Source organism: Lynx rufus, unplaced genomic scaffold (assembly GCF_022079265.1).
Source record: "Lynx rufus isolate CCGP_SWC_20201006 ecotype Redwood Valley unplaced genomic scaffold, mLynRuf1.p SCAF_10, whole genome shotgun sequence".
NCBI classification, from domain to species: domain Eukaryota; kingdom Metazoa; phylum Chordata; class Mammalia; order Carnivora; family Felidae; genus Lynx; species Lynx rufus.
Window position 1 is genome coordinate 82,059,241 of NW_025814824.1, and position 17,807 is coordinate 82,077,047.

At 44.6% G+C, this 17,807-nt stretch overlaps 1 protein-coding gene across 1 annotated transcript; it reads left to right on the top strand.

The window, feature by feature from the left end:
* The first annotated feature begins 488 nt into the window (after positions 1–488).
* On the top strand, positions 489–4,037 carry LOC124524705 (olfactory receptor 1G1-like). Its single transcript, XM_047097095.1, has 2 exons — positions 489–572; positions 3,099–4,037. Exons 1-2 carry the CDS (start codon positions 489–491, stop codon positions 4,035–4,037), a joined length of 1,023 nt encoding a protein of 340 aa, XP_046953051.1.
* Positions 4,038–17,807: the final 13,770 nt, after the last annotated feature.

Sequence of the window (17,807 nt, forward strand, 5' to 3'; positions counted from 1 at the left end):
AGATCCCCAGCACCTTGGCCTTCTGTAGATCCTATATGTTGATTATGTATCGACTACTGGGGTCCTAGAGAATAAGAATGTCCCCTCTACAACATGACATTTGAAGGCAACAGTGGTGACCTCCAATATATTTTTTCCCTCTTATTTTCTGCAACCTACGTTTCATCCATGAGGACAATGCTCTTATTAGAAAGTGTGTACTCCACAATGGGGACAGGCTGATGATGACAAACCTGACCTGCACCTCATCCAAGGGAAAAATTCCAGAAGTGCCTCCATGGATCCCAGCCCCAGTCTCTTTGAAAGGGGGCATTACAGACATTGCTGGGACTCAAGGGGCCACAGTCTAGAATTGCCTCATCTTGTCTCTAACGAGGAAGCCTGTGATTGGGTCTCAGGAGACACCGCCTGTGAATAGTCAACAGTTCCTCCTGGGTATTCAGTCTGTGCTGCTCCAGCAGAGAGGGAAGGGCTCCGTGGCTCCAATCATGTCTTCCTGGGGAGACAAAGGAGCAGGGAATCCAACATCCATGGTGACAGTGTCAGGGACTGAGGTTGGCCAGCATCTCCAGGTAAGCATCAAGGCACAGAGATGGGGAGGAAGACGACAGTCTACCAAAGGCCTGGATGCACACAGGCACGCATGTGCAGACACACACACAGCCCATTAGAGCTTCTTCTTTTTTCTTTTTCCCCTTTTCTTTCCTACATCCGCCCATCACTTCCCAGTTCTCCTAATCTCCATAAGGGGAACCTAAGTCCAGTGTTCACCAGGTCCTTGCTGATCCAGCCTGAGGTCATTATGGAGACAGAGTCTCAGGCTACCCTTCCTCAAGTCCACAGTGACCAGAACATAGCACCAGTGCAGCAACAAAACCTGTGGACATCAGAACTCTGCAAACAGAAGAGCACTTGATTAATAAAGGGCGCATCATTTTCGTTTTCTTCATGGACTCCACCATCACAGCTCTCGGGCAGGTGTGGTTCCCAGAATTGCTCTGGGCTACTATCATAGGTCTACACACACTCTCGTCCGCCGCCACCATTCACAATGCACCAAACCTGTTCACATCCTTTCTTTTTTCTTTAATTAGAGTCAGTGAATAACTATATAAAATATAGTTATTTGTTCCCATTTTATTGTTAATGATACCTGGGCTGTTCCTGATTAAGTTATTTGCCCAAGTTGGGTTACCTGGGTGGTTCAGTAGGTTGAGTGCCTGACTCTTGATTTCAGCTCAGGTCATGATCCCAGGGTCATGGGATCAAGCCCATGTCAGACTCTGCACTGAGCATGCAGCCTGCTTAAAAGTCTCTCCCTCTGCCCCTCTTCCCCTCTCTCTCTCTCTCTCTCTCTCTCTCAAAAAAAAAAGTTATTTGACCAAGTTTACATGGGGCTTCCCAACGCCAAAGCAGAGGCTTTGTCAGTGACCATTCTGAGAATGTTGTACTAACAACAATAACAATAATGGCTAATATTTACTGAGCACTTAGTATGCACCAGCCTTGGTCTAAATATTTCACAACCATTGCCTAATTTTACCCTCACTACTCCCCACAGTAAACTCTACACTTACTCATTTAAACAGATGTGAAAACTGAAGAGCAAAAAGGCAAAGTGACTTTCTCAAAACCACACATAAAGAGTGGGGAGATTTCATCAGACCTCAGAAAAGATGTATTAAGGAACACACTCCACGAGTATGACACTGCCACATGCTGCCCCTGACCTTTCAGCACATGCATTCTTTCACACCATCAGAGACATTGGTATTCCTCTTTTCCAGTGCACATCATGACATCATGAATCAAAGAATCTTCAAGATTTCATAAAGTTCATGAAATCTGGTTTGTGAAGACAACCTTCATTGACCCAGTATTTATCCCCTCAACAAACCTATCAGGCAGCATCATTCTCTGCATCTAAACACCAAGAAAGCAAACTCCAAGGGGGCATTTACCAAAGTGAAAAAAGGCATGAGAGAAGCAAAGTTATAATTAAGCAGGTTGTCTAATGTAAACCATTGTATTGTGGGACCCGGGCTCACATTTCTTCAACTCCTGTCAACAATGAAGCGACGATCACCCCTTAATGGAGGCGAGCCCTTCCTTGATGTTATCTCAGTAGCTTCAGTGATTCTATGAAGCGAGTACATGTTGTACAAACGAGGAAACAGAGACTCAAGGAGCTTAAGTAACTTGCCCAAGAGCAACTCAGAGAACAGCAGAGAAAGGATTCCCAGCCTGTCTCTAGACTGCAGAGACTGTGATCTTTTTTCTTAATTTTCTTAATGTTTATTTATTTTTAAGAGAGAGAGAGAGAGAGAGAGAGAGAGAGAGAGAATGAGAATGAGTGGGGGAGGGGCAGAGAGAGAAAGGGACAGAGGATCCCAGCCAGGCTCCATGCGGACAGCCCAATGTGGGGCTTGAACTCACGAAATGTGAGACCATGACCTGAGCCGAAGTCAGGCGCTCAACCGACTGAGTCACCCAGGTGTCCCTTCAAAGACTGTGATCTTAAAACATGCCGCTGGCTGATAGTGAAGTTGATGATGATAATGAAAACAGCACTCCCTTCATTCACAAAGTTCAGTTAACGGTTTTCATATCTACATTAATTCACTGGAACAGTCTTCAAACACAAAGACATACAGCACACCTGGCACATCTAAAGACGTTTTCTTCCATTTCTCTCAGTAAACACTCACACACTCACACACAGACAGGGTATCTCGTATTGCCCACTATCTTAGGATATGCATGACCCCAAAGGACTCCACAGTAGAGCATTAAGATTGAACAAGTGTTCTAAAGTTAAAAAAGGAATTAATCCTGGAGGGAGTCAATCCAGATGAAAACCAGTTCAGCCTCATTCAGTTACATGTAGGGCAAGAATCTAGAAACCAAGTTACACCCCCCACAATGCCTGATTCCATAGTCCACAGTCCTCATATTTTCCTTATTTGCCCACCCTGCCATCATAGCTGCTAGTGAATCTCAGTAACCTCTTCAAGGAATAAAGACCAAAGCTCTAGACTCTGTAGTATTCACAGCCTATCTTTTTAAGCAAGATTCTCCTCCAATTTCTCTCCTTGAAGGAAATCAGAAACCAAACCAGCGTCTCTGACTTCCTGCTCCTGGGCTTCTCTGCACACCCTGAGCGGCAGCCTCTCTTGTTCGGACTCTTCCTGGGCATGTACCTGGTCACCATGTTGGGGAACCTGCTCATCATCATGGCCATTGGCTCTGACCAGCACCTCCACACCCCCATGTACTTCTTCCTGGCCAACCTGTCCTTCGTCGATACCTGCTTCACCTGCACCATTGTCCCCAAGGTGCTGGCGAACATCCTGACACAGCGCCACGCCATCTCCCACACTGGGTGCCTCGTGCAGATGTACTTCTTCATGGCGCTGACCCTGCTGGATGACTTCCTGCTGGCCGTGATGGCATATGACCGCTACGTGGCCATCTGCCTTCCTCTCCACTACACCACGATCATGTGTCCCCAGCGCTGCCTGCTGCTGGTCGCCGCATCCTGGCTCTGCTCCCACCTCCTGGCCTCCTCGCTCACCCTCCTCATGTCTCAGTTCTCCTTCTGTGCCTCTCATGCCATCCCACACTTTTTCTGTGATCTTCTCCCTCTCCTCAAACTTGCCTGTTCAGACACCCAGATCTTTCAGGTCATGATGTTTGCTGAAGCAGCCCTCTCAGGTGTGGTCCCTCTCACCTGTGTCCTAGTCTCTTATGCCCACATCATCCACACCATCCTCAGGGTCCCCTCTGCTGGGGGGAAGCACAAGGTCTTCTCGACCTGTGGCTCTCACCTGTCAGTGGTTACTCTCTTCTACGGGACGCTCTTTCTGGTGTATTTCCAGCCCTCATCCACCTATTCAGCAGAAATAGGAATGGTGGCATCTGTAGTATATACGATGGTCACCCCCATGCTGAACCCCTTTATCTACAGCCTGAGGAATAGGGACATGAAGGGGGCTTTGTGGAGACTCCTTGGCTGGGGAAGATGTTCCACATCATAAAGAGTCCTTCCCCATAGCAGAAGCCCAGACTTTTCAACATGCCTCCTTCCCAGGACTTGTCCATTGTAAATCTGAAAGACTCACTTTCCTGAGTTGGCCTTACAAGCAGATGCAAGAAAGGGAAGACCAACTTTGCAGGACTGGAATAGGACTATCTGGCCAAGGACAGAACTGCAGCCTGGGGACAGGGAGTGACCACAGTCCCTCTGACGTGACTTTAGATAAACAGGTACATGCATCTAAGCAGATTCAGTCTAGGGTTGGAAACATCCAAAGTGCCAGGCAACACTTGGCTTCTAGGAGAAATCTCAATAGGAGTGCAGCGTAGGCTTATAAATCCTTCCGCAACAACAAGAGGAGAGATCTAATGCACAACACAGCGATTATAGTCCACAATACTGTATTATATACTTCATAGTTGCCAAGGTGTTAGATCTTAATAGTTCTCAACACACAACAAGAAGTGATAATTAGGTGACATGATAAAGGTGTTAGCAAATGCTAATGCAGTAATCATACTGTGGTATATAAATGTATCAAACCTGCACTATATGCTAACTAATTTGGATGTAAATGTTTAAAAAATTTTTTAATTAATAAATAAAAAATAAATGTATCAAACCAACACCCCGTACACTTCAAACTTACACGAGGCTTCATGTCAATTGTATCTCAATATTTTTAAGATAAATTTCTGATACAAAAAATAAAAAGAACGAAATCCTGGCAAGACAAGGCAGGTCGGGACCTCAGTCAAGTCACTGGGCTCCAGGGACTAGTTGTGACCCTGCCTTGGAAGAAACCCATTCATAGGGATCGGCCTTACCGTGAAGAATATGAGGCAGAATCTGTGTGGCCTGGAGGACAAAAATATTCTGGAAAAGGAACGAAGGCACAGAAAGATTAAGAGATTTGTCCAGTATCAAACATCTGGGATTCGAACTTTGTCTCTGGCAGGTGATTTGGGTTTTTTTATTTGTTAGTTGTGACCAGTCTTTATTCTTTACTTTTTTTTTTTGTTTTTGAGAGCAAGAGCACACATGCACACGGGGGGGTGGGGGGGTGGGGGGAGAGAGAGAGAGAGAGAGAGAGAGAGAGAGAGAGAGAGAGAGAGAGAGAATATCCCAAGTAGGCTCCACGTCCAGCACAGAACCCAACGCAGGGCTCAATCTCACAACCTGAGTCGAAATCAAAAGTCAGACACTCAACCAACTGAATCACCCAGGTGCTCCTCTTTACTTTTTAAACTCTGGTTTATTTTTTCCCCAACTGAAAAATCACTTGTGTCGTTACAGGAAATGTCTAAATTATGAAGAAATCTTTTTAAATTCCTTCTTAAAAGAAACCACTGTGAATGCTTTACATAAATTCTTATGGTCCTTTTCTCTGTACATGTATTTTATACTGTTAGGATGCCAACTTTTCACATGGTCTTATAATGTAAGCATTTTTCCACATATTATTATTAAGTCTTCATAAGAATTTTTGTAATTTTTCGAAGTTTCAAAGGCCTGAAAACGTTTTTATTGAAATTACTATAAATCTGATGTGAAAACAAAAGACCAAAAAAGCTCTCCCCGCACAGCTTCAGATGCAAACTTACTCATCAACTAGCGAGGTTTGCACAGTGATGTGGCCACGTCTGGATCAGGAACCGTCAGAAAACATCTCCAAAGAATAAGCGTATTTTTTTAGGTGCATTAAAAACCCCGGAGCCCAAGGCATTTATGAAGACACTGGAGTGGACAATGAAATTTCCCCTCCTTTTTTTTCATAATTAATATTATAGCAGAAGCAGATGCCACATTAATATATAATCTTTAATTTTGGATGATTATGTTTTTCTGTTATTCTCACTATTACAAATAATAATGCAGTGAAGATCATTGTAAATATATATACATTTACTATATATATATATATATTTACAATAAATTTTAAGAAGTGGAGTTGCTGGATGGAATATTCTTCAGGCTCATGATGCATGCAGTCAAAATAATTTACAAAACTCTTACTGATTTACATTCCAAATGGTGTTCTCTGAGAGTGCCTCTCTCTCCACATCTCACAGGTAGTATGTGTTCTCAGTTTTTACTCAATCATTACAAACGTAGTAAGTGAAAAATAGTACATCCTTTTTGTGTTCGATTTTTTTTGCTTATTAACTTAGTGTTCTCTTAAGTCTGTAAATAAATTTTATTTATTCTTCTGCTAATTATTTCTTCACATCACTTGACTATTTTAAAGACTTTTATTAAGTCCTTTTTATATTAAAGATTTAAGCTCTATTCTTTCTGGTAGCGCAAACTTTCAACAATCACCTTTTCTTTCTTTAAATATTTGTTTGTTTGTTTGTTTTTGAGAAAGAGAGAGTGCGCACGTGTGAGGGGCAGAGAGAAAGAGAGAGACAGAGGATACCAAGCAGGCTTACACTGAGAGTGCAGAGCCTGATGTGGGGCTCGAACTCACAAACCGTGAGATCATGACCTGAGCTGAAGTCGGATGCTCAACTGACTGAGCCACCCAGGTGTCCCTCCCCAATCACTTTTTCAACCTTCAGTTTTCTTTTTGATTTTTTGACATCATTAAGTTTTCAGTTTACATACATGAAACCAATAAAATAATTCCTCCTTGTGACGTTTCTGCTGGAATTGTTAGAAAATCCTTCTCTATGCAGCGCTCATGTGAACAGCGAGTTGTTTTTCATTCCAATATAATATGTTTTTTTAATGACAGTTTTATTGAGATATAATTCATAGACCACAACGTTCATCCTCTTACACTATACAATTCAGTGGTTTTTAGTATGCAGCATGTTTTTTTCTTTTTTAATGAAACAATATATGACTTCTAGAATGATATCAAATACCGAAGTGGTTCTGTCCCTCACATCTCTCTTACTTTCTCCAGGAGTTTCCTGTTCCTTTTGTGTCATACAATTATTTAAAAATAAGATGCTGACTATGTCTGAACTATCTTTCATTCATATGTACCATTCGCATTTCCACTCAGGGCCTTTTTTTCTTAATGTTATTTTCCCCTCTGAGGCACCTTGGTCTGCTCCAGGCCCACACAGCTTAAGTCCCATAACATCTGCAAAAAGTATCCTTTCACACCAGCCCGCTCTAGCCACCTGGGAGTGTACTCATGACCATGAGATCCTGACCTAAGCAGAAATCAAGAGTCAGATGCTTAACCGACTAAGCCACCCAGGTGCCCCTCACTTTTGCCATTTCTATTCAACATTGTACCAGAGGTTCCAGCCAGAGCGATTAAGAAAGGGAAATAGAAGTCATCCAGATTATAAAGAAAGTTGTAAACCTATGTCTATTTGCAGATGACAGATGTTATATATTTAAAGATTTCCTTGGGGTGCCTGGGTGGCTCAGTCGGTTAAGCGTCCGACTTCAGCTCAGGTCACGATCTCGCGGTCCGTGGGTTCAAGCCCCGCGTCGGGCTCTGGGCTGACAGCTCAGAGCCTGCAGCCTGCTTCCGATTCTGTGTCTCCCTCTCTCTCTGCCCCTCCCCGTTCATGCTCTGTCTCTCTCTGTCTCAAAAATAAATAAAACGTTAAAAAAATTTTTTTAAATAAAGATTTCCTAAGGAATCCACCAAAAAACCCTATGAAAATTAATAAACAATTCAGATTTGACACAATCTTTATAAAAATATCAGCTATCTTTTTTCAGAAAATGACAAGCTGATTCTAAAATTTACACAGAAATTCAAGGGACACAGAATGGCTAATATATTCTTGAAAAAGAAATGCAAATTAGGAAAGATGCACATCTCCTGATTTCAAGCCTTATTACAAAACTGTAGTAATTAAGATGATGTGGCCCTGGCACAAGGCTACATCAAAGGGCTAGAATCGAGAGTCCACAAATAAACCTTCATGTTTACGGTCAGTTTATTTTCAACAAGGCTGCCAGGCCAATTCGACAGGGAAAGAATACTATTTTCAACAAATGGTGCTGGGAAAACTGGATATCCAAATGCAAAAGAATGAAACTGGGCCCTTACCTCAAATACAAATATTAATCAAAACAGGTCATTGACCTTAATGTAAGAACTTAAACTACAAAACCCTTAGAAGAAAACAAGGGAATAAATCTTTCTGACCTTGGATTAGTCAATGGTTTCTTAAATGTGACACCAAAAGCAGGAGCAGTAATAGAAAAAAAATAGATAAATGGAATTCATCAAAATTAAGAAGAAGACTATGACCAAAATAAAAACACAACCTACTGAATTGGAGAAGATATTTGCAAATGATATATCCAACAATGAGTTAATATCAAAAATATATAAAGAACTTATACAACTCAACACCAAATTAAAAAACAACAATAATCTGATGAAAAATGGCCAAGGAGCTGAATAGACATTTTGCCAAAGAAGACATCCATATGGCCAACAGACACACGAAAAGATGCTCAGCATCACTCATCATCAGGGAAATGTAAATCAAAATCATAATGAGAGATCACGTCATACCTGTAAGAATGGCTAGTATTGAAAAGACAAGAAATAACAAGTGTTTGCATGGATATGGAAAAAAGGGAACCCTCATGCACTATTGGTGGGAATGTAAATTTGTGCAGTAACCGTGGGAAACGGTATGGAGCTTCCTCAAAAATTTAAAATAGAAACACCATATGATCCACTAATTCCCCTCATAGGTATTTTCCCAAAGAAAACAAAAACACTAATTTGAAAAAAATATATATGCACCCCTATGTTTATTATAACATTCTCTGTGGTAGCCAAGCACATGGAAGCAATCAATGTGTCCATCTGTACATGAATGGATAAAAACATGTGATATATATATACAATGGAATATTACTCAGCCTTTTAAAAAGAATGGGATCTTGCCATCTGTGATAACATGGATGGTTCTAGAAGGTATTATGCTAAGTGAAATAAGTCAGACAGAAAAAGATAAATGCCATGTGATTTTCCTTACATGTGGAATCTAAAAAACAAAACAAATCAACAACAACAAAAAAGAAACAGACTCATAAATACAAAGAACAATCTGGTGGTTATCAGAGGGGAGGGTGTGGAGGATGGGCAAAATAGGGGAAAGGGAGAGGAAGATTCAGCCTTCTAATTATGGAATGAGTGAGTCACAGGAATAAAAGGCACAGCATAAGGAACATAGTCAATGGTATTGTAACAGTGTTATATGGTGACAGATGGTAGCTACACTTGACTATAGAGTTGCTGAATCACTAGGCTGCACACCTGAAACTAATGTAACATTGTGTGTCAATTATACTGCAATGAAATTAAAAAAGCAGACAACCTGTTGAAAGGGAGAAAATATATGCAAATCATATATCTGATACTTGTATTAAGAATACATAAAGCACTCTTACAATTAACAATAAAAAGACAAAATAACCCAGGGCGCCTGGGTAGCTCAGTCAGTTGAGCACCCGACTTCAGCTCAGGTCATGGTCTTGCAGTCTGTGAGTTTGAGCCCCACGTTGGGCTCTGCACTGACAGCTCAGAGCCTGGAGCCTGCTTCAGATTCTATGTCTCCCTCTCTCTCTGCCCCTCCCCTGCTCATGCTCTGTCTCTCAAAAATGAAATAAACATTAAAAGTAAAAAGACAATGGGACGCCGGGGTGGCTCACTAGTTAAGCGTCCAACTCTTGGTTTCAGCTCAGGTCATGATCTCACAGCTTCATGTGTTCAAGCCCCACATCGGGCTTTGTGCTGGCAGCACAGAGCCTGCTTGGGCTTCTCTCTCTCCCTCTCTCACTGCCCCTGCCCCACTCATGCTGTCTCTGTCTCTCTCAAAATAAATAAATAAACTTAAAAAAAATTTTTTAAGACAAATAACCCAATTCTAAAATGGGCAAAAGATTTGAATAGACATTTCTCCAAATAACATACACAAATGGTCAAGCAGCACATGAAAAATGTTCAACGTTGTGAGTCATTAGGAAAGTGCAGGTCAAAACAGCCAGATACCACACTTCACTTCCACCAGAATGGCTATACTCCAAAAAGGGGGCAAAACCAAAATCTTGGCCAGGAATGAGAGAAGGGCGAACCCTCTTACATTGGTAGTCAAATCGTAAAATAATGCAGCCACTTTGTAAAATAGTAGGATGCTTTTGCAAAAATTAAACACAGAGTTACCATGTGAGGAGGTGAACCCATTCCCAGGTGTATAACAAAACATGCCCACGCCAAAGCCCATACGTGAAAGTTCACACTATCATCATTCATCACCAAAGAAGGGAAGCAACCTGAAAGGTATACAATTGTGACAACACTCTGTGAACTATATATCAGTTCAGGTCTCGCAAATGCAGAGAATAATTAGACACGGGAAAAAATATATTAGGGAGAAGTCTTGTGAAAGATCAAGGGGAATAGGAAAGGGGGGGGGAATATCACCCCCACATAGACCCGGCTGCCACGGAGGAGTGGGACGGGATCCGCGCCCGCTAGTTTGCAAACTGGCCTGCCTTCGTGGAGGACAAGGAGAAACCAAGGAAAGACGCAGGGCACGCCGGATTGGTAGGCGGCAGTGTTTACGAGCAAGGGGACTTACAAGGCACGTCTTGTCTCAGGCGCCACGAGACGAGTAGATATCCGCACCTGCCCACCAGAGGCGTAAAAGTTTATACAGAGAGAGGCCTCATAGGGCTTCGGTCGCCTTGCCGTCCAGAGGATCCCAGCAGCACCTTGCTCTCTCAAGGCTGAGACCTTGAAAATGGCTCCCACTGTGGAAACAGCGGGTGGAGTGGCGTGCCGAGGGCAGGGTCAACCTGAGGTCACATCCTCTCCGTGACCTCGTCCACGCCCCGCCCCCGCCCCGTGAGCTGCTCTTAATCTCACGCTTCCTCCGCTTCTGCAGTGTGCCCTGAGCAGTCTGCAAGGGGCTTCCCTAGCACGTAAAAGCGATTCGTTCGCTGGCTATCTGGCCGCGTTGGAAGCAGATACCATAGCAACGGTATAGGCAGATACAAAGAAAACACAGGTTAAGGGTGACGATTCCTGAAATAAGTAACGATTTTCTCCACCAATAACTCCATGATACGAACCACTGATTTATTAAGTCCCCTAGGTTGGGGGTCAGATCACTCAGAGCATTCACTTGTGTCCTCACCTGATTTAATAAAGATGATACATAAGGGTACCGTTAACAGTGTTGTATGGAGACAGATGGTGGCTGCCCTGGTGAGCATTGCCATATAGAGACATTGTATCACTATGATGTACTCCTGAAACTAATGTAACATTGTGTATCAACTATACCCAAATTAAAAAAAAAAAAGAGAGAGAAGAAAAAAAGAGGTACGTTAACAGTCTCATCAGGTATGAACACACAACACACTGTGTAGATAATAGTACAGGTGTCTCCTTGCAAGGCAGTAATAATGTCTGAGTCCATTCCATTTTGGAGGACAACTTTTCTTATTAGAGACATTTCAATGTTAAGTAAAGGCAGGTGTTACCAATTGTCCTTTAAGGCCTATTAGGTAAACTCAGTAAGGGCTTCTATACCTGTTATAATGTCCTCCAGGCCAGATGATCGTACCAGTAGAAAAAAATGTATGTCCCTCTGGCCTTGAGGAAAGGGAAATTGGCAATTTTTGTTACCATGGGTTGGGTCTCCCCTGTGCCCAGAGAAAACTCAGGATGCATTGACCCAACAACCATCCAGGTGGAAGCCATGGCTAAAAATTTTTGCCATACAACCACTGGGTCCCATTCCGGGGCTACCCAATAAATACCTAGAAAGGGCAACCAGTCAGTACCAAGCCAGCTGCTCTCCTTTCATGTGACAGAATGTTCCAGTGATATCCATCCCATATCCCTGGGGCAACTTGGTTGGTTCTGTTTTGGGTGGTTGCTCTGTTCTGTGCCTGGGTGCTCAAATACCCATAACCTGGAGTAGGCTACATGAACCCATCCCAAATCTGAGTGCAGCCACCATGGCTCTGAGGTTTGGTACTTTTAGGACCTTCCCCAGTCAGCAGTTTGATGGGCTGCCTGTATAGTTTGACTGACAGAAAAAGAATATCCATGCCCAGTGTTATTGACAGAATGTGCCGGGGGCCAGGTTTCTGGATCAGTATTGATAACATCAGAAGAATTCAAAGTGCTAGTTCTGGCTTGTTCTTCCCTAATGTGCTGCTTCAGCACCTTCCAAACCCACTTGCTGGAATGGTGGTACCCACCATGGCAATCCTGACGAGCCAGAGAGGGGCAGCCACCCACATACCCAACAGCTGGATTAATGCTTTTGCCGGGCATATAAGTGAGCTCACTGTAGACAGGTATTTCTATCAAGGTATTAGACACCACAGGAGTAGCAGAAATCTAAAGCCAAAAAGCAGATCCGTAGTAGCAATGTGGGTGGGAAGGTTTTTCCCTTGTATAAGGATTACACTTGTGGCCTGATCCTTAGATGTTAATGTGGCTGCAGCTTTAAGAATCTGACCTGGCTGCACACACCATACATGTTGCCTAGAAAGGGTCACACTGTCCCTGAGTGTGGCAGCCTGGCTTACACAGTGATAGTGGAAAGGTGGGGGTAGACCAGAGAGTGTCCACACAAACCAAGGCATATTTAGAACCCTCACTGGGATGGAGGGGGCCGATGTATCTACTCACCAATCCTCACCACGTGAGAACGCTGGCGGATGGCCCCAGACTCCTCTGGCAGTTGCCTTGGCGTTGTTTAGAACACACACGACATGCTGTTACTGCATTAGCCAAGTCACTGTATTTCGCAAGCAATCTGGCATCCTGGGCAATATGCCGTGCCCCCTGGGCACTGTGGTGGCCACTCTTTCTATGCACCCAATCCACAGTGTCTACTGAAGGGCCAGCTGCTAAGGCTGGTACCCCAGCTAGGGCATCAGCTTCTTGATTGCCAGAGAGGTTCAGCACCTTATGAGCTGTGACATGAAAGATGGTGAGGACTGCTGCAAGCTCCCGCTGGGGAACCCAAATGTCTCCACATATCCTGGCCCCACAAGGGTCATGATCATCCAACCTTTGGCTTCCCATCGTCCAAGCCGTAGGATTAACCCCTTTAGAGCAGTCCAACTGTTAGTGCAAAGGGTTAATGGCCAGGACTCGTGAGTGATCACCAGCCAAACCCCTCTGAGTTCAGTCCACAGGCTGTTGCAGTTCATTCCTGCTTCCAGCCAGATGGTTGTCAGTGTTGGGACGAATAGTCCATATGGGCCAGCTGTCCTGACTAGACCCGACTGCACACAAGGCATCAGCAGGCATTTCGCCTACTCCTTCTACAGCCTGCAGGGGCCGACACAAGAATAGTGACGGGGCATTTGCGGGATCTAAATCTCAGTAGGGCCCAGTAGCACCTGCATTTCTAGAGACAGTGAGCTGGCAAACAGGGTACTCCTCTGCTACCAACAGGCATGCATGTCACTTAGTCAACCTGGGACTTTTAGCCATGACAGAGGTAGGTCGATGGAACATATTCTCAGTCCACCTCTTGACAGGAAGGGGAAGTTCTTACCACACACAACATGCTGTTCCTTTTTGTGTGGCTCTGTCTGGAGGAGCATTGAGCACACTGCCAGGAGCTGTTGCTCTATGGGGGGGTTATTGGGTTTCTGCCCCCTTCCAGAGCTGGGGCCAAAATTCTAGGGGCACTCTCCTTCTGTTGTGTGCCACAGTGCCCAACCCACACCTTCTAGAGTCACAGACACATCTAAGTCAAATGGTAGCCTTGCTTGGGAGACACCTAGAGCTTTAATCTGCTTCACTAGTATTTTTGCCTTCTCATGTCCCACACGTGCCCTTCCTTTACCAGATCACCATCATTTCTAGCCTGGACCATGACCAGGCTCCTGACTGGTCTCCCCTCAATACTTCCTGCTCGCCACAATCAGAGTGATCTTTTGAAAAGGTAAATCTCAGGGTACCTGGATGGCTCAGTCGGTTAAGCATCCGACTTTGGCTTAGGTCACGATCTCATGGTTCATGAGTTCAAGCCCCACATTGGGCTCTGTGCTGGCAGTGTGCCTGCTTCAGAATCTCACTCTCTCCTCTCTCTCAGCCCCTCCCCTGCTCACACTTTCTCTCTCTCTGTCTCAAAATCAATCAATCAATAACTTAAAAAATATAAATCTCACCATGTCTCAGTCCTTCCTTAAACTTCTCAGTAGCAGCTCATTGCTTTGGGGATAAAATACATACATAAATACTCAGCCTGTCCTGAAATACTCTGATATGTGGTGTCTACCTACCTCTCTGGGCTCATCACAGCTCTCTCCCCATCATTCTCTGAGCTCCAAGCCCACAGGCTTGTTTCAATTCTTCAAATGTGCCATTTGCTTTCCCACCTCCAGGCCTTTGCACATGTCACCACTCCCACCTAAAACACTCTCCTCTGCGTTTTTATTCAGCTAATTCTGACTTTCTCCCTGCAAGCCTCATGGGAAAAAAGGGAAGGCATGGCTATTGGGTTCATCATTAAGATCTTAAACTTAAGCCCAGAACATAGTACAGTACAATAAATATTAGCTCGGTGAACTAATAGATACTCTGCTAACAAGAATGACAGGTTAACTGAAAGACACACACCATAGAAATGGGGTGATTCCTGGGGCACCAGAGCAGCTCAGCCAGTTAAGCACCCGACTCTAGATTTCGGCTCAGGTTATGATCTCAGTCGTGAGATTGAGCCCCGCATCAGGCTCCACATTGGGTGAGGAGCCTGCTTAAGATTCCCTCTCTCTCTCTCTCTCTCTCTCTCTCTCTCCCCCGCTACTACTCGTGCTCTTTCTCTCGCTCTCTTTGGAAGGAGAGAAGGAAGGAAGGAAGGAAGGAAGGAAGGAAGGAAGGAAGGAAGGAAGGAAGGAAGGAGGAAGTGGGGTGATTCCAGGTTGCAGCTCCCCAGCCATAGCCATCTGTCCACACAGGCTGAATCAACCCTAACTTCAGGCTCAGCCCATTCCAATCTCTTGGAGAGTGGTTCTCCATCCATTCTCCATTCCAAGTGGCTTTCAACCCTGGGAGCTTTTGCAACCACCTATGCCTGTGCCCACCGCAAGAGCATCGATCTCACTTCCTGAGAGCTGACTCCATGGCGGGCCCTGGCCTCGAGTTGCTCCCCATCTGCTGCGTCAAACACAATCATGTTTCCTCATCTGTCTTGGAATCAGGCTCTTGTACCTGCATCTCCAAGTCACACAGAGGGCCATGGTGGCCCCGCAGCAGAGGCAGGAAGGCTCCCTGCAGAAGGTGGTTACTGAGCTCGTTCTGCAACAAAAATAGTTTTTCCAAGAGAGGAGGAAGACGCCAGACATTTCAGGCAAGAGGAACAATGTCAAGTGTTAGAAGACCCACAAGAAGAATTTGCATTGGTGTGGATCATAAAGCATAATAAATAACATCGAGCCCAAAGAATGGATGGGGCAAGTGAGTCAAAGGGCCCCTCTCCTTGGGTAGCACAGTTGTCTTCTGCATACAGAGCCTGGGGACCCACTTAGCCAAACTTTTCCATCCTCCCTGGGCACCAAAGAGTGAGTCATCCCTGGCATTCCCCTGCCACCAGCTGTGGTATCTTTGAGAGTCCCCAAAGGATGTGGAGAGGGAGTCTCCATGGAGGCTAAGGACAGCAGAGAGGGAAGGACTCAGGAGGAAAACAGAAAGAGGCCATTATCCCAGGGCCCAAGAAGAGCATAAGTCCCCCTGTTCCTACATCGGAGTGGGGAACTCTCTGCTACCTGCCCCTGCCATTTAACCCCAAAAGCTGGCTTGAGCTGCTCTGCTAGAAGATCTCCCCACTCCCCTCCACCTTGTAGGTATGTCCTAACAACCCAGTAACCACATGGAGAGTGGCTGGTGTCTGGACTAAGACTTATCAAATGCCTGTGTGCTGAGAAGGGAGAAGCTAAGAACTAGGTCTTGCTAGAAAATGGCCAAGCCACATATTGAGAATTGCCAGACTTAAACGTGCATGAGTATAGCAGGGTCTGGAGAGAGGATGAGTCAGAACAAAGAGCTCAGCAGAGAGAAAGGAGCCAGCAGGGAAAGAAGCCTCCAGAAAGCTAGAATCTTCAGATGTCAGAGCTGAAAATGCTGTTCGATATGACCCAGGTCTTGCTACTTAAAGCACAGTGCCCGAACTAACAGCATCAGCATCAAGTGGGAGTTCATTAGAAACCACCCTCCTTCTTGGCAGGGTCTTCATTTCCCAAGATCCCTGGGTGGTTTCTATGCACACTCAAGGTTGAGAAGCTCTGCTGCCCGGGGGGCCCAAATCATGCAGCACAGCAGAACCACCTGGAACATTTTTTTTTTCAAGTACAGATTTCAGAGGCCTGCTCTACATCAACTGAGTCCCAATGTCTGGGCAGTGTGCACAGCCATATATTTTTACACAAAGCTTCACCACTAATTCTAATGACAGAAGTCCACAAGGTAGACTGGGAACCGCTGATCTGGCCCAATCGGCTCAATCTAAAGATGACAGGACTGGGGCATCTGGGTGACTCAGTTGGTTAAGCGTCCAACTCTTAATTTCGGCTCAGGCCATGATCTCATGGTCATGAGATTGAGTTCCACATCAGGATTCGTGGATTGAGTCCTTGCTTGGCAAGGAGCCTGCTTAGGATTTTCTCTCTCTCCCTCTCTCTTTGCCCCTCCCCTGCTTGCTCTCTCTCTCTCTCAAAATAAATAAACATTTTTTTAATTAAAAAAAATAAAGATGAGAGGACTGAGACAGGATAGTGGCCACCATAGCCTTGGGTAATCTATTAAGAGATCTAATTGGGGTCTCTGCCTGGAGACAAAGAAATTGGATGTGAAGCCAGATGTGAGTTTAAGCCCCAACTTTATCCCTTCATGGCTATGTATCTTGTAATGAATCCCCTCCATTCTTTGGAACTCAGTTTTCTTACCTTCAAGGAAAGATACCCTAGACTGTTCTCATGGGCAGTAAGGTGACAGAAATTAATGGAGAATTAATTCCGTGTTTTGTGCATGTGCATGCACACACACATGCACGTGTGCAACCACACCACACACTCCATAATAGCTACATAACTGAAATTTGGGGGATCCTTGCACTCAAAAATTTCAAAACAACTTAAAAGTCCTGAAGCTTCATTGTCCTCACTTTACAGATGGAGAAATGGAGAGGCCCTTGAAGCAGGTCTTCTCCTCACTTTGTGAAGGTGAGTACTGTTTGTTTTCCAGGCAGGATGCAGAGACACACAAGGGGTTGACTACCAACTGGGTTCTGGATGCAGAACTTCAGCCAGTCAGCTGAGTTTGTTCATGGAAAACATGTGGTTTCTCTACCCCTAAAGGCTGTCTTACCTCCACCAGTGACCCCACTAAGAAGGATGGGAAGATCCCTAAAATTCTGTATCCCTAAGGATAGAGGGAAGAATTAGGCATAGTCCCAAATGCTTGATTAGGTGAGAGAGACAAACACTTAGGTAATTACAAAACAATGGAGTAGGGCTATTATAGAACTGGGGTTCCAGCATGAGTTTGGGCATTTTGGTGTTGAGATAAAGTTTCCTGGCAAAAAGTGACCCCGAATCTTAAAAGATAAGAAAGATTAGTTCTGGATGTGTGGATGGGGCAAAAGTGAGGCAGCCTTCTGAGATGCCCCGGGGCTCTTTAGATGGGATCCCAGCTTTGTGTGGAACAATCAGCTGTATGGTTTATACACATAAACATAACAATCATTTTGTGCTTTTTCATCCATCTGTATATTTTTCGGAAAATCATGTTTTCACCTCAATATGT